The 23,768-nt window shown below is 38.8% G+C and overlaps 1 protein-coding gene across 1 annotated transcript in view; it reads right to left on the minus strand.

Moving 5' to 3' along the window:
• Positions 1–23,768, minus strand: part of DEPDC1B (DEP domain containing 1B) — a 167,839-nt gene that overhangs the window by 140,347 nt on the left and 3,724 nt on the right. The window contains exon 2 of the mRNA XM_004458844.5: positions 5,016–5,281. Coding sequence (XP_004458901.1) covers positions 5,016–5,281 — 266 coding nt within the window. The remainder of the gene's footprint in view (positions 1–5,015; positions 5,282–23,768) is intronic.

The following is a 23,768-nucleotide window of genomic DNA, read 5'->3' on the forward strand; positions in this document are numbered from 1 at the left end:
AATAAGCAAAATATGGTATATACATTCAATGGAATATTATTCAGTAGTGAATCCTGAAGACATCATGTTGAGTGAAATAAGCCAGACACGAAAGGACAGATAGTGTATGATCTCACTGATATGAAATAATTAGAAAAAGCAAGTTCACAGTGTCAGAATCTAAAATACAGATTACCTACCAGTGGTAGGGAATAGGGAGTTAATGATTAATTGGTACAGAATTTCATTTGAGGGTGATAGAAATGTTTTGGTAAAGGATGATGGAGATAGCACATTTTGAATATAATTAACACCACTGAATTTACTGATCTGTATGTGGTTAAAGGGGGAATTTTAGTTTGTATTATATGCTACTAAAATAATTTAAGAAAAATCAGTTCACCATATTTGTGTCTGTTTCTAGACTCTCCTGTTCCATTGATCTGTGTGTCTATCTCCTCACCAATAGACACTGCCTTCATTACTGTACTTTTATAGGGTGAATCTTAAAATCAGGTAGTAGGAACCCTATGCTTTCATTTTTTTTTTTTTTAAGATTTTTATTTAATTTACTTCTCTCCCCTTCCCCCCAATTGTCCGCTCTCTGTGTCTATTTGCTGTTTGTTCTTCTGTGTCCGCTTGCATTATTCTGGCAGCACTGGGAAACCGTATCTTTTTTGTTGCGTCATCTTGCTGTGTCAACTCTCCATGTGTGCGGCGCCACTCCTGGGTGGGATGTACTTTTTTCACATGGGGCGGCTCTCCTTGTGGGGCACACTCCTTGTGTGTGGGGCTTCCCTATGCGGGAGCGCCCCTGCGTGGCACAGCATTCCTTGTGCACATCAGCACTGCACGTGGGCCAGCTTACCCCACAGGTCAGGAGGCCCTGGGGATCAAACCCTGGACCCTCCATATGGTAGACGGATGCTCTATCAGTGGAGCCACGTCGGCTTCCCCCTATGCTTTTTTAATTAAGATCTGTGAAAGTAGTAGTACCCAAAAAAGTCAATAATACATAACAAATTTCAGTTTCAAATTAAAACCAATATTTTAGAAATAGGCCAGAAAAAAAAAAAAATACAAAGAAAAGGAATAGAAAAGAGAAAAAGGTAAGACAGGAGAGAGAAATAAAGTAGAAAAAAAAGAAAGGAAAAAAGAGGGATCATGAGAGTGACATACATAAGGAGAGGTAGAAACAGACAAAGAAATGAGAAGGAAAGAGAAAAAAGAAAAACCAGGGAGGCAGAGGTAGAAGAAAAGGAAAACCATTCCTTACTTGTTAGAGCTCAACCACCACCACCTGGATCAGCGGATGCTTATCTGTGTACTGTGACCATCTTCTCCGTTACAACCACACACCAAAGCTAGTCTTAGTAATGAGGGCAAATCAAAGGCCAGGTGTAGACTCCAAGCCAGGGGATCCCATCCTGTTAAAGATCTACAATAGGCCAAATGCTCTTCTCTTTTGGTATTTCCAAACAATTATCACAATACACCCTGTGTTTTTATTTAACCCAAATTAGGTTTAAATAATCCTACATAATTGTCTGTTTACATATATAGATGGACATACTAAATGATCAGTGTATTTATTTGGACATTTTAAAGAGAAAGGTGCTGGTCTACTGAGGATGAAATGACCACCCTGTCCACCCCTCAGAGTTGAAGATCAAATGAGATCATGGATATGAAACCATTTCATAAACTGAAATTTCTTATGAGATAGTGTGATTGGTTTTCTTTCTCCAACAGAAGTCTACAGCATGAAGCTTTGTTAGACCCAGATGAGGGCATCTGGTTCAACTATGAGGACCCTTTAATGAAATCTAAAATTGTCTTCATAAGAGCCAATCTGGAACTCTTATTAGATGTCAGAATCAGTAACAGAAAAGAAATGGTTCAATAAATAGCTCTGGGCATTTCTTTGCAAGATCTCTTCTGATAATTATAGACATTAAAATATTAGGATCTTGGTTTCCTTTTTTACACATTACGTTTCACTATTTCCTTTTTTTTCTATATTTAACTCAACTCTCATTCCTCAGGAAAAAATAATGGCTCATAAATGTAAAGGCATTCATGTAGCAAATATGACATACACTTTTTAAAACCTTGAAATATGATTTGACACAATCCAAAATAAGAGCTAATTCCTCATCTTTGTTATAAAATTCTCATATGTATACGTGTATATAAATATAATAAGGGATTTCATATTTCATAGGAATTATGTCCTATTCTAACTGACAGACCCAGAAACCTACCTATATTTATGTCAGCAGTTAGGCTGATTATGTTTACCTTACCTCTTTTATTTGAGAAGAACTTCTTGAAAAAGAGACCTGATCATTTCATATGTACTACATAGAACTTAATATGTCACTAGAGCTCTGTGAACACAACCATGTGTTGACTACACCAAATGCTTCTTGTTTGTTATTCAGTGTGCTTACTCATTCACCCACTAATTTACTTGTGAAGCTAAGGTCAACCTCATGTTGTGGAAAGGGACACATGCTGGCAAACCACAAAACACAGCCTTCAGAGATAGAGACCTGGGTTCAAATCCTGGCTCTTACACTACTGACCAGGTGATTTTGGGCAAATTGATCATTTTGGTCTTCATAATATCTTAACCTTTCAATTGGGATAATACTACCTACATCTACAAGTGATGAGTCAAATGACCAAGACGTGCTAAGTCAGTCTGGTATATCAGAGCTGCTCTAGAATGCTAGTTTCCTTTTTCCCAGCAAGAACTCCTCTTGGTTGTTGCTTCTAACATTCTAGAGACTATGTATGAAGTTTCTCTTACATAAAGTGTGATATTTAGAAGATGTTCCTGAATTTTTCCACCTCATTGATTCTCCATCTATTTTCATATCACATTCCTCTGGCTCATGATCTCCCACCTCTGCTTTCATTATAGCTTTGCAATTTGTACTACTCAACTAGGAGGGCACGTGAAGATGCAACAGGCATAGCAGCACACAGCTCTGCTCTTGACTGTAGCACTATCAGGTAATGACGATCAACTGGGAACACCAGTCCAAAAGCCTGCACGTGTGCAACAGCTGGCTGCACACTCATGAGCTGACCCTCGAGTCAAGGCATGTGAAACTTAACAAATGATTCACATGTCTAACTGAGATCATCACAAACCAATTTGGGCAATTGACAAATGTCAGTGGTTAACTTATAGAACTTACGCTCAGAAAAATGTAAAGCTGTAATGAGTTTTTTGGGTGGCAAATGAAAGAAAACATTGCTTTCTTTATGACTCATGAGTTTTCTTTAAGAGAGACTGGGGAAAAGTCATTATTTACCGAAGGAATTTAATCTATGTATCTGATTTTTTAAAGGGAGGTATATAATTAAGTCTTAATATTGAAATGAAACATGTTCTAATGGGTGGGTACCCAGTGCATGCTCCTATTTTACTTTCCTCAGGACTCACAAAGCCTCATGGAACTCAATGGAAAGCACCCAATTTAAGGTCGCAATAGAACAGATTGGAAGTTACTCATTCGGGGAATTTTTTAAGAGGGTTCTGACTAAATTGTGATTGGAGTACATGCAATTAAGTTTCCCAAGAGAAATAACACTTACTTAAGATTCCCCAAAGAAGTGTGGCATATGGAATCAGGGATAGAGTTTCCATGGCAGGAAGCTAAGCACTTCAGTCCCAGAATAGGCTGAACTTACCCAAGATCTAATTAAAAGTTGGATCAGCGCAGCCAGAAATACTACCAGAGAGGCAACTAATTGCTCAGATGATAATCTTCATATCTAGAAGCCAAAGATACCTGGTGACAATCCCTAAGGGAGGTGGATTCTAAACATCCAGCCAGGTCTGTCTGTAGCCCTCGGTGCTCATGCTCACCCCATCCTGGCCTGCTGCCCTTCTCAGCAGCTAGTCCAAGAAAGTGCCCAAGGCATGCAAGAGCCAGATTTTCTCTGCTCAAAGCCATGTGTCTCAGTGAACCCAAGATGCCCTCACATTTTAGTAGTAAACTCCTTATTTTTTGTTCTGTTGGAGTAAAAGAACATGAATATTAAGGGTCCTTGGCTCCATTTCTTCTTTTAATCCCTCTTGGGTTCTTAGCATTTGGGTACTCTCCTCTGTAGATAATGCGACAGTTCTTTCCTGGACTTGTGTGGCCTCATTCCTCTTTAGTCTTCTCCCATCCCCTTACTCTTAGGTAGGTCTCCTCTACCTTCCAACAATTAAACAGACTAGCATGCTGTGAGAAGAAGGGAAGCACCAGTAGAGAGCCAGCCATTTTCCCTCAGATTATCTGGTGGTAAATGTGCATACAGCATAAAATAGCACTGAAATATGAGCCAAAACAATAGGGGAGAGGAGGCGTGCATTGCCAAGTTTAATCTGAGATATCAGGGAATTACTACCACAAGTCTTCATATGGGCCCTGATCTCAGCTTAAAGATGAGATGCAACCTGCTATTAACCCCGAGTACATACCTCCACACTGCTCAGAAAGGTTCAACCAGAATTGCTGAGCTTTCAGATTCTCTAAGAAGTACTGAGTTATTGTGGCCATCCAGGAAGGTGTGCAACATGCATGAAAGATTTTCTTACTCAATAATCGCTACAACACGATGCCCAGAGATGTACTCACCAAATGCAATGGATATGTCATGATGAGGGGGGAGAGTGTTGCTGTGGGGGGAGTGGTGGGGTGGGGGCAGTGGGGGTGAATGGGGACCTCATATTTTTTTAATGTAATATTTTTTAAAAATGAATTTAAAAAAAAAACCAATTCACTAAAATATTGGAAAAAAAATAAAATAAAATAAAATAAAAAGACAAAAAAAAAATCGCTACAACAAAAGATTGCTCTGGGGTGCTCTATGGAGCCAAGAAGAGTTGCAATTTATTTTTAACAGCACAGTCACAAATAGAACCATCATTCCAACGGACAAGATAAATTCTTTTACATCAGGAAGCATCAACGACTTCCACCAGATCCGCTCATCCTCCAGGTACCTGTCCAGGAGTCACATGTTAGGGTTACCTGTACAAATGGCGATTGTCTTCAAAGTCTTCCTGACCCCATCTTCCCTTAATGTCTTCAATTACATGATTCTTTAGGAATTTTTTTAGCAGCTGGACTGTTTGTTTGCGGGTCACTTCAGGGCCGAAGTTCTGACTGCACCTCAGCAAGTCATGTAGCCAATCCACAGCTTCAGTCGCTGTGAAGCAGTGTTCATAACTTTTGAAACGACAGCGATGTTTCCTCAATGGCATCCTAGCACGGAAAAGCTCAATTGTTTCATTCCACTAGGGGAAAAAAGAGAGAAAGACATTTGTAATCTTCTGACTTTTTAAAGGTTATTACAACCCAAATATTTAAGGCAATGAATGCAATTTTTCCATTTGAAAAACGTCCTTAATAATAGAGGGGGCCTTGAAATTTTACTTACAGCCTTCAAACTCTAAAGAAAATGCAACTCTTTAAAAGTAATTCATCATTTATTCATTCAAGAAATTGGGAGGTCGATGTGGCTCAGGTGATTGAGCTCCCACCTAGCACACGGGAGGTCTGTGGTTTGGTTCCCAGTGCCTCCTAAAGAAGACAACGAGCTGGTGTGATGGGCAGGCAAGGCAAGCTGACACAACAAGATGACAAAAAAGACACAAGAAGAAAAAACATAATGAGAGACAAAACAAAGCAGGGAATAGAGGTGGCTCAAAGCAGGGAACAGAGGTGGCTAAAGACACAGCACACAGCAAGTGCAAACAATGAGGGAGTAAGGAGAAATAAATAAATCTTTGAAAAAAAATATTTATTAGGGACATTGCCATCAAGTTGTCATGCTATGTGAACTCGTGGATTTTTATGTAAATAGAAAATATATAGTCATAAATAAATGTTTAAACTAAGCCCAACATGCATTATTAAGAATATGTTTAATATGACTTTACTTCATTCAGCAAATATTCAAAGTCTTCCTGACCCCATTTTCCCTTGATGTCTTCAGACAGTAATTGCTAATATTTTATTAGTCAAAACCCATGGAAATCAAAATGGGAGATGTGCTGTAGACTAAGAAAGAGTGCACCACGTGCTGACTTGGTAACTATATTAGATCCAGGGAATATATATCCCACCACTGCTACTTTATTCAGAAATCTTTTTTAAAAATGTTTTGTCAGATCAAGGGCATACTGACCCACATTACAGTGCTGGCAATGCTCACAGTGCAATGATCCTCACCATGAAGATCAAAAGCCACTGGGCCCTCTAGTAGGACCAGAATTCAAGCCTGCAGGAGGGAAGAACATGAGGTTGGAAGTCAGACCTGGGTTCAGATGCCAACTCTGCCATTTACTGGTGGCACAGGGTTTTGTACACCATAAATAATCAAAAAACATTTAGTTTCCTTCTACTTCAAGATAGCACTGAGGGGTCAGACAAAAACCAAATAGCTTCAGCTAACTTCATGACAATGCAACTTCATCCTGCTTATGCATGAAACTACATAAAGGAGCAAGAAATCAGGAATTAGAAAAGCTTTGAATAGGAGGCTGATTCGCTCAGCAAACACAGGAGCCTGTACGGATATAACAGTGACACTCACCAGTGGGTCAGCTATGGGGGAAAGAAGGAGCCTAGACAGTGAAAGTGTCAGAAAGCACTCATTCCATGAAATCAATTAAACCCTTTCAGAAGGCTATGCCAGAGACACCAAGGGCATCTTCAGAGATATTCCTCACACCCCAGCGTGAGGTCCTGGCCTTAAGTACTTGCTTTTAAAACCTAAACACGTGAATAACTGCATATCCTTTTTTCTTTCTTTACAGTAGAAACATATTCCAAAATTTTCTCTCCTCTGTGTCACTGGGTCTACTTAATCCTCACAATCACCTCTTGGAATTTAAGGAATTTACCCCAAACTACACAGCTAATAAGTGGTAGAACCAATTTGCATATCCAAAGCTATAGCCTGAAACCCAAATCTGAGCTCTCTCACTATAGCCTGCTTTTCAAAGCAAAAATGTTAACAGAGAAATTTTATTTAAAACTAGCTGCAGTGAAAAATCTAATAGGGGAAGGGGATGTGGCTCAAGTGGTTGGGCTCCCATCTACCACATAGGAGGTACAGGGTTCGATTCCTGGGGCCTCCTGGTGAAGGCAAGATGACCCGTGCGGCACGCTAGCCTGAGTGGAGTGCAGGCCCATGAGGCGTGCTGGCACAGTAAGATGACGCAACGAAGAGACACAGAGGAGAGTCAATAAGAGACGCAGTAGACCAGCTAGCTGAGATGGCGCAAGAGATCAAGCCCCTCCCTCCTACTCTGAAGGGTTCCAGGATCAGTTCCAGGTGCCACCTAAAGAGAAGACAAGCAGACCAGAAGAATGCATAGCAAATGGACACAGGGAACAGATAGCAAACACAAACTAACGGGGCAGGGATAAATAAATAAGAAATCAAATCTAATAGGTGTTTAATAAATGTTTATTTAAGATACAATCTCTTTTTATGTAGCCATTCTGCTTTTAGGGATTCATCATATAGAAACAGAGGCATAAAATGCCCAAGATAAAATTAAGTGGAGAAAAAAGCTATAAAACAGTATATATAATTTGCTCCTATTTTTTTAAGTTAGTATATGCATATGAAAGCTGAAAGTATATACAACAAACTGTTAAAGAAAAACAAGGTCATCTCTCCTAAGGTAGGAATATGGTGACTTTTATTAGTTTTTGTAACATATTTCCATAACATCTGAATCTTTTATAATCACCACATGTTGCTTCTCTAAGTAATTTAAGGAACAGAATTTGCAAATGAAAATTTTAAAATCTCCTTTTTTAAATAACTTGGTATACAATATGTGGCAGAGTTTGACCCAGGTAATAAATATTTAATCCAATGAAGTATATACATTTTTCTCTTGCCCCTATAGCATCAGATAATATATATACTATTTTTTACTTTTTTTCTACTTAATTATATCTTAAACATTTTTGTCTTTCACTTAACAAATATATATTGAGTACCTACTATGTCAGTACATATAGCTATACCTCTCTCTACTGCCCATTATTCTTATTTATGGCTATATTATATCATACTTTAATCAATTCTACCTTGTAACATTATCATGCTGTGGTATTTTAATAACAGCTATTACAAAAGGGACCACAAAACATGACAAACTGCCCTTATGTATAAGAAAACTAAGAATACTGTGTTCTAAGCCCAAGACATCCAAATTCACCCCTCTTCAGTTGCTACATCACTTCTTGGAAATTCTGCAAAATATCTTCCAACCAAAAAAAAATCTCAACATGCAGATCTTCATCAGCAACCCTAGACTAAATGAAATGTTCACATAAGGATTTTCTTCTTATATAATTACTTGAATATTTTTTTAGGAACCTAGATTTCACACCAGACCTCTTAAAATTCCAGAAAATTGGTAGTCTTAATTCGCATAACCATTCTCTCTCTGTCTCTCTTCTTTTTCAAGTATATCACTTCACAAACTTGAATTTTTTATTTCTCACCTCCCTTTCTATTAATTAAAATCAGATGTTCCTGGCAACCTATATTCTGGCTTCTGACTCTGCAAATTTGTTTATTCTAATTATTTTGTATCAGTGAGGTCATACCCTTTTGTGGCTGGCATATTTTACTCATGATGTCTTCATCCATACGGATGTGTTCATATTATTGCATGTATCAGAATTTCATTCCTTTTTATAGCTGAATAATATTCCATTGCATGTATACACTATATTTTCTTTATCTATTCATCAGTTGATGAGTACTTCGGTTGTTTCTATCTTTGGACAACTGTGAATAATGTCACTATGAATGTGAGTGTGCAGATATCTGTTTGAGTCCTTGCTTTCAATTTTTTGGGATATATACCTGGACGTGGGATTGCCAGGTCATACAGGAATTCTACACTCAACTCCAGTGGAGTCTCTGTAATTTTCCCTTCTGATCACACCTTTTCTTCCAGGTTTTTCCACATACTCCCTAGTGCCAAACCACTTCTCCAACTAGAATCCAATTTCTCTTCTATCTTTGATGGCTAAGTGTCTCAACCACACTAATTCCTGAGTAAACAACAGTAGTATACAAAAAGCAGAAGTGGGGTTTGCGAATGCAGGCACCTTGGACGTATAGCACAGTACACAAGACACAGTAGGTATTCAGTAAGCAAATGCTCAATTGGTCTTCCATTTTTTCCACTTTTTTTTAACCATCTTCTTAGCCTCATGTAATGTAATTCCTCTCTGACTTCCAATCATGTCTTCCTCCTGGTCAAGTTCGAACATCTTTTTCTATTCTTATCCATACTGATCTTTCTGCTTTCATTTGACCCTGTTATAAGTCATGCTCCAAAATAAGTAGGTACAGATTTAAAAGCGTTTAACTTCTTAAAAACACAGAAATAAGGTAAGCCATAGAGTAGGCCAAGATAAATCCAGAATTTTTAAAACAAAGCAAAAACATGAATCAAGAAGAAAAGACAGACAATCTAATAGAAAAATAGAAAAAGACTTGGGCAGGCTCATCACAAGAAAAGGGTATCCATGCCCTATAAACATACATAAAGATGTCCAACCTCATTAGTTATTGGGAAATGCAAAAGAAGTCCACAATAAAATACCACTACATACCTATCAGAGTGGCTAAAATGAAAAAGATTGGCAATACTAAGTGTTGGTGAGAATGTGAAGCAACTGGAATTCTCATATACTGCTGGAGGGAATATATCTACTTTAGAAAACAATTTGTTAATATCTACAAAAGCTAAATATATGCACACCCTATGACCGACCAACTGCACTTTGTACATACCCAATTACGTAAATACCCAACAGAAATAAATATATTCACCAAAGGCACACTGCCCATACTCTTCATTGATACCACTACTCATAATGGACTAAAACAACTCAAATGTCCATCAATATAAGAACAGATAAATTGTGATATATTCATCCAATGGAATGCTGCACAACAATGAAAATGAATGAATTACTGATATACACAATATATATATGAATCACAAAAAGATAACATGGAGATAAAGACGCCAAATATGAAAGAACAAAATACTATATTATTACATTTACATAAAGTGCAAAAGAAAGTAAAACTAATCTATGGCATTATAAGGCATGACAGGAAGCGGACTTGGCCCAGTAGTTAGGGCATCCGTCTACCACATGGGAGGTCCACAGTTCAAACCCTGGGCCTCCTTGACCCATGTGGAGCTGGCCTATGCACAGTGCTGATGCACGCAAGGAGTGCCCTGCCATGCAGGGGTGTCCCCCACGTAGGGGAGCCCCACGTGCAAGGAGTGCACCCCATAAGGAGAGCCACCCAGCACAAAAGAAAGTGCAGCCCGTCTAAGAATGGTGCTGCCCACACGGAGAGGTGACACAACAAGATGACACAACAAAAAGAAACACAGATTCCCATGCCGCTGACAACAACAGAAGCGGACGAAGAAGAAGACACAGCAAATAGACACAGAGAACAGACAACCAGGGTGGGGAGGTGGGGGGGTAGGGAGGGGAGAGAAATAAATAAATAAATCTTTAAAAAAAAAAAAAGTCATGACAGTGGTTATCTTTGCATAGAGGTAGAAACTGAGGGGGGCAAGGGCACTTCTGGGTGCTAATGTTTAATTTCTTGGTCCTGGGTTTTGGTTACATGGGTGTGCCTGCTTTGTGAAAATTCATCTAGGTGTACTCTTACGATTTGTATACTTTTCTGTATGTACACTATGCTTAATAAAAAGTACAACACATATATACACACATGTACATACATCAAAACCTTCCTTTAGAACAATCCACAACTTTAAATTATGAACCTGAAAGTGTAAATATGAATTGACTGGCTATGGAGGTAAATTGGATGTTGAAAGGTAAAGCTCAAGGGGAGCAGATATGGCTCAAGCAGCTAAGCACCTGCTTCCCACATGGGAGATCCCAGGTTCCATCCCTACCCCCAGTACCTAAAAAAAAAAAAGGTAAAGATGGTGTTTAAACTCACTCCTGAATTATGAATCTGGGACACAACAATAAAAGGTGCCTCTGCTTATTTAAATGGGATTCCATTGGGCTCTATGTCAGAGAAATCGATGTTTGACAAATTAAACATGAAAGGGAGGAGAGATTAAGAAGGAAAGGAATAAAGATAGGAGGGAAGGAAGTTAACAGGACACAGTAGCTGAATTAAATAACAATTAATAGGAAAACCCATGAAGCGCCATGAACATTCACTTAACTTCTCTACCTGCCTACCCACCTCAGGGTTATTTTGAGGTCAAATGAAATTGTGACTATGAAGACCCTTTGTAAATGATAAAATGCTACTCAAAGATAATGTATAAAATTCCCGGATAATTTCTTAAAACAAACTATAGGAGTCAATCTATTCTACAGCTGGAAAGATACTTTTGAGCAAAATCAAGATCCAGGCAGGATGTCTAACTTGCCAAATGTCACTCAGGTACTTATTAATAGTACCAGCATAAGATCTAGAGCCCTGTTCTCTGGGCTACTCTTCAAGTGGTCATTTCACTATCCAAGTACCTATGAATATTAACAAGTTTTAAACAATTTGTACATATTTTTAATCATTGGTTTTTTTTTAATGTTCTGTTAACATCCAGTTTTCATTTCTCATTAGAACTGTTGCACCAAAAAGTCCTGACCAAATATGGATTGTTTCATCTGTGTGGGGTGGGAAGATGTGGAAAGGAAAATTTTTTTAAGACTTTCATTTATTTTATGTTGGTTAGAGTACCATGACCATTATCACCTATACTTAATACATAGTATTTATGCATTATATAAACATAATGAAGATCTGGTTCTCTGGAACCCAGAATTTTATACTAAATAGATCTATTAATTGGCCCAGACTGATTAGCAGTTCTTCTACTTGTTTTTGTTTCTGTTTTTTGTTTTTTTTTTTTAATTGTACTGAATTTGGGCTAAACATTCCAGTTTTTTGGTCACAATTTAAAATACGGCAGCCAGATTTATAAATGTGATTATGACTGAAAGGGGTAGTCCGTGGACGTAAATTTGTCAATCTAAAGGAAGCTAGAGAATAATCTGGGGACCATATAAGAGTCCCTATTATACTATATTGTTGTAGTATAACAGATGTATAATCACTGTGTAGTGATTTTGGTGGTGAAGATTTTGGTTATAGTATAAATGCAAGATGCTCTTCTTTTACAAAGTGTTAAGAATATGATAATACATAGGAAAATTACAAGTAATATAATTTTTGAACAATAGTTAACAGTAATACTGTAATATTCTGTCAGCAATGGCAAAGAAGATATATTAATTCTAAGGTACAATAGGCAGGGTGTCAGTAGAAACAGGATTTTTCCTTTTGGAGTAATGAAAACGTTCTAAAATTGACTGAGGTGATGACAGCACAACTCTGTGATGAAAATGAGGGCCACTTAGTGTACACGTTGAATGGACTGTACAAAGCATAAGATTGTGTATCACAAGGAATCCAGAGGTAGAAGATGGACTGTGGTTAACAGAAAAAATACGAGCATGTTCTCTCATGAACTATACCAAATATATAATACTAATACAGATATCAATAATCGGGTAGGTTGGGGGACAAAATATACCAAATATAAGATATGAAGTATAGTTCGTAGGAATATTGTGACAACATTCTTTCATAGGTTGTAACAGCTTCACAACAATGCAAGGTGGTGGGGGGTGATGTATGGGATCCCTGTGTGATGATATGCATGCTGGCTTTGTAAGTGCACAATGTTTTCCTTTGATATAAAATAACTTTTATTTACATAATTTATCAAACAAATGCTTTCTTTGGAAAAAGAAAAATTACAATTGACAGATATTGCTTTTTTGACAGAATTCTTCAAGCCAGATGGAATACATGGTCACTTCTATTTCAAAGAACATCGTGGTAAACAGTGGATATTAATATTTTTTTATCTGTCTCAATCATTTAGTAACAATTAAGATTTTAAATCATGTCCATTACTTACTAAGGTATAAGTGTTGAGGAGGAAAAGTCAAAAAAAGATAAAGACCTTTAATCATATCTCCTTTATGATTTATAAAATACAAAGTCTTTGCAACACCTTTGTTATATGAATGAGACTTAACATAGGTGCCAAAAAGGCTTTCTGCCTTGTAAGATAAATACACTGACTAAATTTCTCTTTTCTAAGATTAGTCTTAAGGATGTAGCAGTAGGATAATTTAGTTGGCTGACTTGATTCTCTAACACAATGAATTCCCAGAGATAAAAACATTCCTTATACAGTAAGAAATTAAATCTTCCACAAAATTAGTTCATTACAGATGAATAAGAGACAGATGTTAACAAAGTTAAAAAATAAGAATTATACCAGGGATAAAATAATAGTTTAATTGCAGCAATTTAACACTCAAAATAACACTAATTAAGAACATTTTTCAGAATAAGATTTACAACTTTTACAGTATACTTATTATGTTTTGTTCATGTATGAAATGACATACTTCCATACATTTTTTTTAAAATACAGCAGCCAAACACAACAGTATGGAAGACAGCAAGGGCCTACAGCGCACACCAGACACAGATCTCACAGGTTAGGAATCCCCTGGAGAATGTGGAAATGAGAATGCTCCTCACATATTCCAGGGGATTGAAGTTACTTTGTCTATTAGATTGCTGGCTCAATTCTTCCTTACAGTTCTCATTAATTTTTTTTTTAAGATTTATTTTATTATTTATTTCTCTCCCCATCCCCCCATTGTCTGTCCTCTGTGTGTGTTCACTGTGTCCACTTGCATTCTTGTCAGGTGGCACCAGGAAACTCGCTTTTTTTTGTTGCATCATCTTGCTGCATCAGCTCTCTGTGTGTGCGACACCACTCCTGGGCAGGCTGTGCTTTTCTCGCACGGGGTGGCTCTCCTTGCATGGTGCACTCCTGGTGCATGGGGCACCCCCATGTGGGGGACACCCCGGCGTGGCAGGGCACTCCTTGTGCGTGGTAGCACTCAACGTGGGCCAGCTCACCACACAGATCAGGAGGCCCTGGGTATTGAACCCTGGATCCTCCATATGGGAGGCAGATCTGTATCCGTTGAACTACAACCACTTCCCATTATTAATTTTCATACAATATTCCAATTTGATGAAATTCCCTGAATGGAAGAGTAACTGATACTTGAACACATGAAAAGGTTAACAGGTCACAATAAATTGTACTTGAAAGCTTAATGTACATCAGGCAAAATTCTGTGTATTTCAAATGTACTAAGTTATTGGTTCTCACAAAATACTCAGTATTATTATTCATTTTAATAAATGACAAAACCTAAGCACAGAGGGCATGAACACCACAACTGAGGTCTGACAATTAATAAAAGATGGTAACCAAAGTCATCCTAAGGGAGTCGCAATGAATCGGCAACTTTCGACACAAATAAGAATAGCCTAATCTCCCTGATGCCAAGTCATCTGGTAAAGTTTCCTAATTTATATGGAGCATAGGTTTCACTCATATTTAAACAAAAATATGATTTTCACTACATCCACCCCATCATCATGACCTTGATATATTCATCAGGACAATATCCAATCTTCAAACTAAGGACCTAAGATATGTTCAAAGAAGTCTAGACACTTTAAACTCATTATTGAAAGATGTATCACAGTTTCTCTTTAAAACCAGAGAGGAAGAACTTAATAGCCCAGAACTCTTTACAAAAACTGATAAAGGATGATAAGGCTGGGCTACTTGAAACTGGATAGCTACATGGTGGCTTCAAGCCTTGGCAGCCTTCCAAAGCACATATGAATACTTGAATCAATTCTGGCTGCCGCTTAAAATGAAAGAAGGATGCTGTTAAAAGTGCATCAAAAATCTCCTCCACTATCAGGGATTTCTCATGGGTGCTGACTGTGCATAGTACTAACTAATATAAGGTGGTTATTAAATGTTCAGTAGTTTTATAAGCCAGGTATAAAACCCTTGACACATTGAAATTAGCTATGGTATAGGTATATGCACTATAAAAATCAGGAAAAGATATCAATAGAGGATATTTGTTCAGAAATCTGGGTTACTACCCCACCATTGCCATAGGCCCTTGAACTCCAAGATCATCTCACCAAAAAAGATCACAAAATGTGGTTTCTTTTCAGCCATTAACATTATCTTGAGATGGCATTAATCTCTACCATCAATATCATATCAAATCTGGCATATGAAAAAAAAAATAGGTTATTTTAAACAGAGCACAAATACCTTTAAGACAACATGCTTATGGTTTTAAAAACAATACAAATATTTGCTGGAAATGGCTAACTATTAAGATAAATATAAAACTATTTCAAATCATAAAAATTATTACACAACCCCAAATTTCTATCCAGTGGTAGTCATTGCTACCATTGTGGTCCCTAAGTCAGAACTCCCATTCTGGGAGAGCCCCATTCCAAGATTGAAATAGGGATTCTCTTGACTTCAGTCACATTCTTCTACCTTTCCCTTATATAGATACAACCAACGGAAGATCTAAGAGACCATCTGCCCAAGAATATCAACACTACTGATTATGTAGTGGGTGACAGGGACATTTACTTATATTATTACCATACATTCAAAACATTTTATGATGTTGCTGTTATCTTCACTTTACCTATTACGACATCAGCTTGCATACGATTCATGACTTGACAAAAACCACAAAATAAGAATATCAAATTCCCATCCTGGGGAACTCTGCCACATTCTCTAATGTGACAGCAAGAATCACCCGAGAACAGGGGCAGTGCCTACTGAAGGAGGATGGACCATTGCAACAGGCCCTTAATATCCATGACTATACTTATGGATCTTTTCTTTTCAAATTGAAATTTAGCCTGGTATTATATATTGCCTAAGAGCTACCTCCTGAGAGCCTCCTTGTTGCTCAAATGTGGCCTCTCTCTAAGCCAAAGTCAGCATATAAATGCATTCCCCCTGCTATGGGACATGATGCCTGCGGATAAGCCACCATGGCACTAATGGATTATTACCAAGCACCAACTAGAAATGCTCCTGGAAAAAGAACTTGACCAAAAGGGGAATAGAGTAAATACAAATGAATTTTTATGGCTAAGACATTTCAAAGTGACTCAGGAGGTCATTCCAGAGTTTATGCTTGCACACATCTCAGCAGGATCTCATTGACTGCTACAGTAAATATTGCCTCAAATAGCAGGGCTCCTGAGGGCTCTAGAGATATTCAGACACTAGAGGTGGGGCAGACAGTTCAGGAATTTGGTGCCCTGCCAATGTTCCTACTTTGGAATTTACGATCCCCAGTGTGACGGACTGGACTGATTTGTGGTTTCCCTATACATGGCTCTTCTGCTTCTTCTACCTGAACTTACAGTTAGTACTAGATAGGTGAATGTCCAAGACACTTAAATCTTTGGGTTTTCCATGTGGCAGTTGGGCCCTGAATCTCAACAGAGTTACAACACCTACTCTCCATTTCACTGGACTCACCCAGGACAGCTATCAAGGAGATGATGATGGACAATGCCCATCCCAAGGAACAGAGAGAGTCTGCAACTACAAGCAAGATAGTCCCATCCATCAGCCCCATGAGATCTAAGTCCCCTCTCAATTAGAGATGGAATGGGCATCACTATCCCAGAATCCTCAAGATTGGGGAATGAACAATGGACTACAGTAGATTTATGGTTATTCTATTACAGACTTACTGTTATTCTAGCAATGGAAGAACTTTTATCATTGATGTGGAGTCAGTGGCCACTGGAATCTTTGAGGGGAGGGAAAGGGAAAAATAGGTGTAATATGGGGCCATTTTCAGGACACTGGAATTGTCCTGAATGATGTTACAATGATGAATACAGGCCATTATATATTTTGTCATAAGTTACAAAATTGAGAGGGATAAAGTATAAACTATAATATAAACTATAATCCACATTTAGTGGCAATGTTATCACATGTGTTTATCAGATGTAACAAATGTACCACACTAATGAAGGATGATGTTAATGTGAGAAAGTGTGAGGGGTAGGGTTTGGGGTATATGGGAATCCCCTATATTTTCTATGTAACATTTATGTAATCTAAAGTATGTTTTAATTAAAATAAACAAAAAACACACAAAACCTATCATTGTTAGAACTGTGTTTCAAGTTTCTGTGTGACTGGCCCAAAAGCCTGTGCCCTGACCAGTTTTCAGTAAGTTATGTCCTCTCAGTGCTCAAAATACCTCTGGAAATAGCAATCCCAGAGGGATAACCATTTGGCAGGAAAGGGAATAATAAAATGACAGTGGGTGTGTAGGGAGGAGCAGGAAGTGGGCATCACTTCCACCAGTGAGTGGGTGACTCTTGGTTAGGGCTGAGGGTAGTCAGTGGATGCCTGTCTGCGAATGCAGGGACCCAGTCCAGGACAAGGTGCTGCAGGAATGGTAGTGGGAAGAAATCTCTTTCCTTAAGGTGCCATGACTTGGAAATTTCACAGTTGTGCAGTTCCAGACTCCTCAGGGACTGGGGTATTTTAGTGATTAGACGTTTCCTCAGGTATGCAACATGTACCTCCAGTTTGGTCACCTCTTCCCAACTTCCTTAACCAAAGCTAAAATGTAGTCAGCACCCTTCATGCCACAAAGCAGGCAGCTTCCCAAACTCAGTGACTGGACCCCTCATCCCACAACCATCGATGTCAGGTCTGCTCCATAGTGAAAAGTGCTCCACAAGCACCTTCCAAAACTGACAAGTTCTGGAAATTTAAAACCTCTCTGGAATACACAGGAAGGAGAATATCTTCAGCATCATATAGGCAGGGTCAAGATGGTACCAAGCTCTGCCCTGTACTCATTGTGTGTGTGGCTTATGATAAGTAATTTGGATCCTCTGTTTTCTAGGTGAGCTGTGGGTCTAAGGAACGGGAGAGTTGCTTGGGTGGCTTGGGGAGTAATAGTTATTTGGATACTGTTTTGTTCTCTGGGGCCCTGTACTCAAAAATTGTAGGAGCCGGTAAAGCCACCTGGATTCCAAGGCAGGCACCAAAAGAAAAACAGCATTTTCTTCTCCCAAAGTACAGTATTGACTAGCTTCTTCTCAGGGCAAATGCAGCCTCTATTTTGTCTTCTTTTCTACTTGTTATTTTAATTATAATTACAGAAGTAATACATGTTCATCATAACAAATTAGAGAAGTATATACAAAAGAGTCAGCCCTATAGCCCTGCCATCCAAATACCTACCAGACATATAGATACATATATAGAATTTTTTCCCCTTGCTTGTATTTGTTTGTTATTGTTGTTATTTGCTTCCTCTTTTTAAGAAATGAGATCATACCTTGCACATTACCTTGAAACTTCCCTTTTTTGTACTAAATAAACCATGGATACATCTCTGTGTCAATACCTGTAGATCTAGACTATAATGTTCCATACTTTATTCAACCATTTTCTTACTGATCAGCATTAACGTTGTTTCCAAGTCATTGTTTCACAAACTTTGCTACAAATAAATCCTTGTTTAAATCAACTTAAGTTCCAATGCTTTTATTATTGCTTTTTTTTCCTATCTGGTTGTGTCACCATCTTTTTTGGTGCATGGCTTCGCCATGTGGGGGCCTGCACCTCACCATGCAAGTCTGGGGCACCTTTCTCTTTTCTTTACAAGGGATCAAACCTGGGTTCTCCAGATGGTAAACAGGAGTTCAATTCCTTGAGCCACAGCCACTTCTCAATTAACACTTTTTGATAGAATCGATTTCTAAAGATTTTCAGCCTCTTTAAATCAGTTGTAGCAAATCACACTGCCACTACAATGCATGAGTCTATTGCCCTACACTCTGGCAAGCACAAAATTCCACCAATCTACGTACAAAAAATGAGATCTCACGTGTATCTCCATTTTCCTAACTTTCTTCATCTTTAGTCATTTTCACTTCCTCTGCTTAAATTTGCCATTTTCTTTTTTTTTAATCAATTTTAAGAACTGTTTAAATCTAGAATGTAAGTGTATAGCAGGCAAGGACATTAGTCTTCCTTTTTCACTACAGTATCCCTCTTACCTAAGATAGTGCCTAACATAAAGCACATGTGTTTGATAAAGGTATATTGCATTAATAAACATGCAATGTTAATCCTTTCCCATATGTTACGAATATTTTCTCCCAGCCTACCAATTTGTTTATATAGTCTCCAGCTATACATGTTTTTATTGTTATTATTGTATTGGTTTAAGGAAATATATATCTTTTTCGCTTTATAGTTTCAGAGTTTACTTTCTTAATGAAGTTTCCCCCATTCTGAGGCATGTAAAATATATGTCTATATTTTTTAAATAATTTAGAGTTTATTTTTTAAAATATTTGAATCTCTAACTGGAATTTTTTTATGGTAGGAGGTAAGGGATCTAACTTGAATTTCTTCTACACAGAGAGCCAACCTATGCAAATATCATTTATTAAATAAATCATTTCTCACAGAATTGAAGTATTATTGCTACCTTACACATTACCTTTTCTTAATATGTTTCTGAATTCTCTTTTCTTTCCTATTGAGCTATTTGTCTATTCTTGTCTAATGCATTACAGTGGGTTAATACTAAGTATAAACAGCTAATAGGATAAGGCCCACTCTAGTTTTCTTTTTTTAAATTTTGTTGACCTCTTGAACTTTTTTCCATCTGTATGGACTTTTAATTCGTTGAATTTATTTCCCCCACTCAGGAAAAAAAAATCCCATTAGATTCTGATTGGAATCACCTTCTTTTTTTGAGTGCTCTGTTGACATGATTTTCTGTAAGGAAAAGTTAAGTTTAATTTTCACATAAAGGTGAAGCCAGAGCCTGCTCTGCAGTTGGAGGAGGGAGGGAAAAATGTTCTAGGGGCTTTGGTGCCAAGAATTTGAAAAGTGGTGGCAAGGCAAGGGGGGCCTATGGCTAGAAGTGAGGGCGGGGCCAACAGTAAAAGCAGCATCAGGAGTGAAAGGAGCGCAGGGCCCGCCCGGCCCTCCGGAATGTAGGGAACTTGGGAGCAGCCACTCAGAGCAGGAACTGCATAAGTTAGTTAGACCTCTTGGATAGGCTGTAGCCCGTGAAGCACCCAAACAATGGGGAACAGAGGAGGGACGGGCATGTTAGGTTTAGGATATAAATGTCACTGTTTCTTGTTGTTTGGCACGCCAGCCATTTTATCCAGGTCATGAACCTGTTCTTGCAAGACCGTTAATGAAGTTCTTTTCTCCTCCACAATTGGGTGAGCCTTTTTCTCTTACAGGCGCAGCTTTCTAACAACTTTGGGAGCTTGGAGCTTGTCTGGGATCCTAAGTATAGCAGTTTGATATTATTGATGAATTCCAAAAAGAAATATTGGATTATGTTTGTAAACTGATCTTTTCCTCTAGGCATATTAGATTATATTCGATTCATAGGTTTACTTGATTAAGTAACATGTAAGCCTCTTGTGCCAGTACGGCATTGAGTCCCCACCCTTTAGTGGCTAGGGACTCATAGATAAAAGACATGGCAAAGGATAGAACTGAGGGTTTCTGATGGAGTTTCAATATTGGACTTTGATGCTGAAGGCGTAAGCTGAAGACCCAGGAAGTAAACTCACAGAGGAAAGAGAAGCAAGTCCAGGAAGAGAGGAACCTGAACTCAGAGAGAAGCAAGACCCTGGAAGGAAGGAACCCAGGAAACCTGAACCCTTGCAGATGTCGGCAGCCACCTTGCTCCAACATGTGAAAATAGACTTTGGTAAGGGAAGTAGTAATTTATGCTTTATGGCCTGGTATCTGTAAGCTCCTACCCCAAACAAATACCCTTTATAAAAACCAACCAATTTCTGGTATTTTGCATCAGCACCCCTTTGGCTGACTAATACACTAAGCTTCAGAGGGGGACCCCAGGGCAGATGAGGGGAAGGAGTACCCTGCTGATTTAGTGGTCAAACTCCGCCATTGGCGGCTCACTTTTGACAGCTAGAAGGACCCAAGAAAAGATGCTTAGATCTGCTGATTGTCAGAAAAGGGGAAGGGAAAATCTGCCTCTTGTTGACCAGGCAACCCTATGCATGGGTCAAGGTAAGAAAAAGGACTATTAAGAGACTAGCAGATGAAGGATTTAAAGTTTCTGAAAATGGAGTAATTATACTGACTATGATGTTTCAAATTCAGGTCATGACAAGCCCTGTTAAATTGATAATAAATATAACCGAAGGCCTAGGGTCTCAGACTGTGCAGTTTGACATGCCAAATGATAAAATATGGGGATTTAGAATATCAGTGGTGGCTGAGCGGGCAAAATAAATATCTATGCCTGAAGTTACCGAGAGGTAATCTAAAATCCCCGAGTACTACCGAGTACAAGGGGTGGACCACTGGGAATGGCAGAGGTCATACTCACAGGAAACCAATGAAGGACAAAATAGCCTTTTATAAAGGTAACACCCCACCAGACTGCAAAAACCTCCAGTGTAACCCAGTGGTAAGAACCATTAGAAAGGCAGACAAATTCAGCAAGAACAACTTTATTCTCCCCCTAACAGAGTCTATGGATGGGGGTGGACATAACAGGTAAAGATCCTCTGGGGAGGCTCCGTATTCAAGTCCTTCCTCCTCCTGTGGATATGATGTCAACAATGACCCCTCCAGCTAACCCTTCAGAGATACCAAGGGAAAACTAACCAAAGGCTAGTTCCCCGATGCAGAATGATCCCAAAGCAGTCAGTATACTTTAAGCAGAGGATTTAAAGCAGACCATAGAAACAGAGACAGGATATGGAGACACAAATGTCTGGGTAGAAAGGGTCAAATATACAGTCCAGAGTCTGAACGAAAGCAACTGTTATGCTTGTGCAACAGGCCAGTCCACTGCTTATATTGTACCTTTTCCGTTAGGTATGGAAGAGCATGAAAGGGACTTTAAATGCATGGTGCTCCTCTTCCAGAATGCTACTCCTGGTGAAAATTGTAGTATGCTGTCCTCTCTCTTTCCTCCTGTCAAAAATGGAAACCATCAAAGCTGTACCAGCTTCCCACCTTGGTCCAGGAACTCACTTTTCCTGTCTCTCTAGATGGGGAAAAGAGCTCCAGGACCTTGAGACAGTGGCCCTGTGTACACAAGTTTGGAATGGGAGTAAGGATAGTACTGGCAGTTTCTCCAGTTTGGCCATACCCCAAGCAGACCTTTGGTAGTACTGTGGAAAGGCCGTCCTTTTACCGGTGTTACCTGAGACGTGGGGAGGAACCTGTCCTCTGGTTCAACTGGCCATCCCATTTACCCTGGCATTTTTTTTTAAAAAGAGGAAGAAACGCAAAACCAGGTAAAGAGAAAGAAAAGAAGTTTACCTGGTTCCTTTAATGACCGAATTAATTTAGATACTATAGGAGTTCCCCCAGGAGACCCTAATGAATTTAAAGCTAAAAATCAGGTAGCTGCAGGATTTGAGTCATTCTTGTTCTGGTGGGTCACTGTTAAGAAAAATGTGGATTGGATTAACTATATGTATATTTTAATCAACAAAGATTTATCAATTACACTAGGGATGCAGTTAAGGGAATAGCAGAACAGTTGGATGCTACTAGCCAAACAGCATGGGAAAATAGGATAGCCCTAGACATGATACTAGCAGAAAAAGGAGGTGTCTGTATTATGATTGAAGGTAGTTGCTGTATCTTCATCCCCAATAATATGGTCCCAGATGGGACTATCACCAAGTCCTTGCAAGGCTTAACAACCTTATCTGAAAAGTTAGCAGAATATTCCGGCATTGACAACCCACTCATGGGATGGTTAGAGAGCCGGTCTGGAATATGAAAAGGTGTGGCACTGTCTGCCCTGACTTCCCTTATCATCATGCTGGGGTACTCATAGCAGTTGGATGTTGTATCATCCCATGTGCAAGATAGTTAGCTCAAAAACTTAGTGAAATGGCCCTAACCAAACAGATACCCATACAGTAAAAGCAAAACAACTTGTACCCCCTCAAAGAGGAAGATCTCTATGATGAAGAACGTGAGGAGGCTCTTAGCAGATTTGAGAAACTAAATTGTGAAAACTAAAAAGAGTCCAAAAGAGGGGGGATTTGTAAGGAAAGGGTTAAGTTTAATTTTCACATAAAAGTGAAGCCAGAGCCGGCTCTGCAGTTGGAGGAGGGAGGGAAAGGGGTTCTAGCAGCTTTGGTGCCAAGAATTTGAAAAGTGGCATCAAAGCAAAAGGGGCCAATGGTGAGAAGCCAGGGTGGTGCCAAAGTGAGGGTAGGGCCAACAGTGAAAAGCGGCACCAGGAGCGAAAACAGCACGGAGCCCACCCAGCCCACCAAATGCAGGGAACACAGGAGCAGCCACTCAGAGTGGGAACCACATAAGTTAGTTAGACCTCTCGGATAGGCTGTAACCCCTGAAGAACCCAATCAATATGGAACAGGGAAGAGACCTGCGAGTTAGGTTTAGGGTATAAACGTCATTGTTTCCTTTTGTTTGACGTACTGGCCATTTTATCCAGGCCCCATGGCTGTTCTTGTAAGATCATTAATAAAATTCTTTCTCCTCCATGATTGGGTGAGACTTTGCTCTCTTTATAGGCGCAGCTTTCTAACATTTCATACAGGAATTTTTTTTTAATAAGACATCCTAATGAAAAGGTCATATATCTTTTTTAAAAGACCATTTATAAATAGAAATTAAATATATTTATTTTGATTTTGAACGGTGTAACAGTTTGAGATTATTTATGAATCCCCCA

Source organism: Dasypus novemcinctus, chromosome 2 (assembly GCF_030445035.2).
Source record: "Dasypus novemcinctus isolate mDasNov1 chromosome 2, mDasNov1.1.hap2, whole genome shotgun sequence".
NCBI classification, from domain to species: domain Eukaryota; kingdom Metazoa; phylum Chordata; class Mammalia; order Cingulata; family Dasypodidae; genus Dasypus; species Dasypus novemcinctus.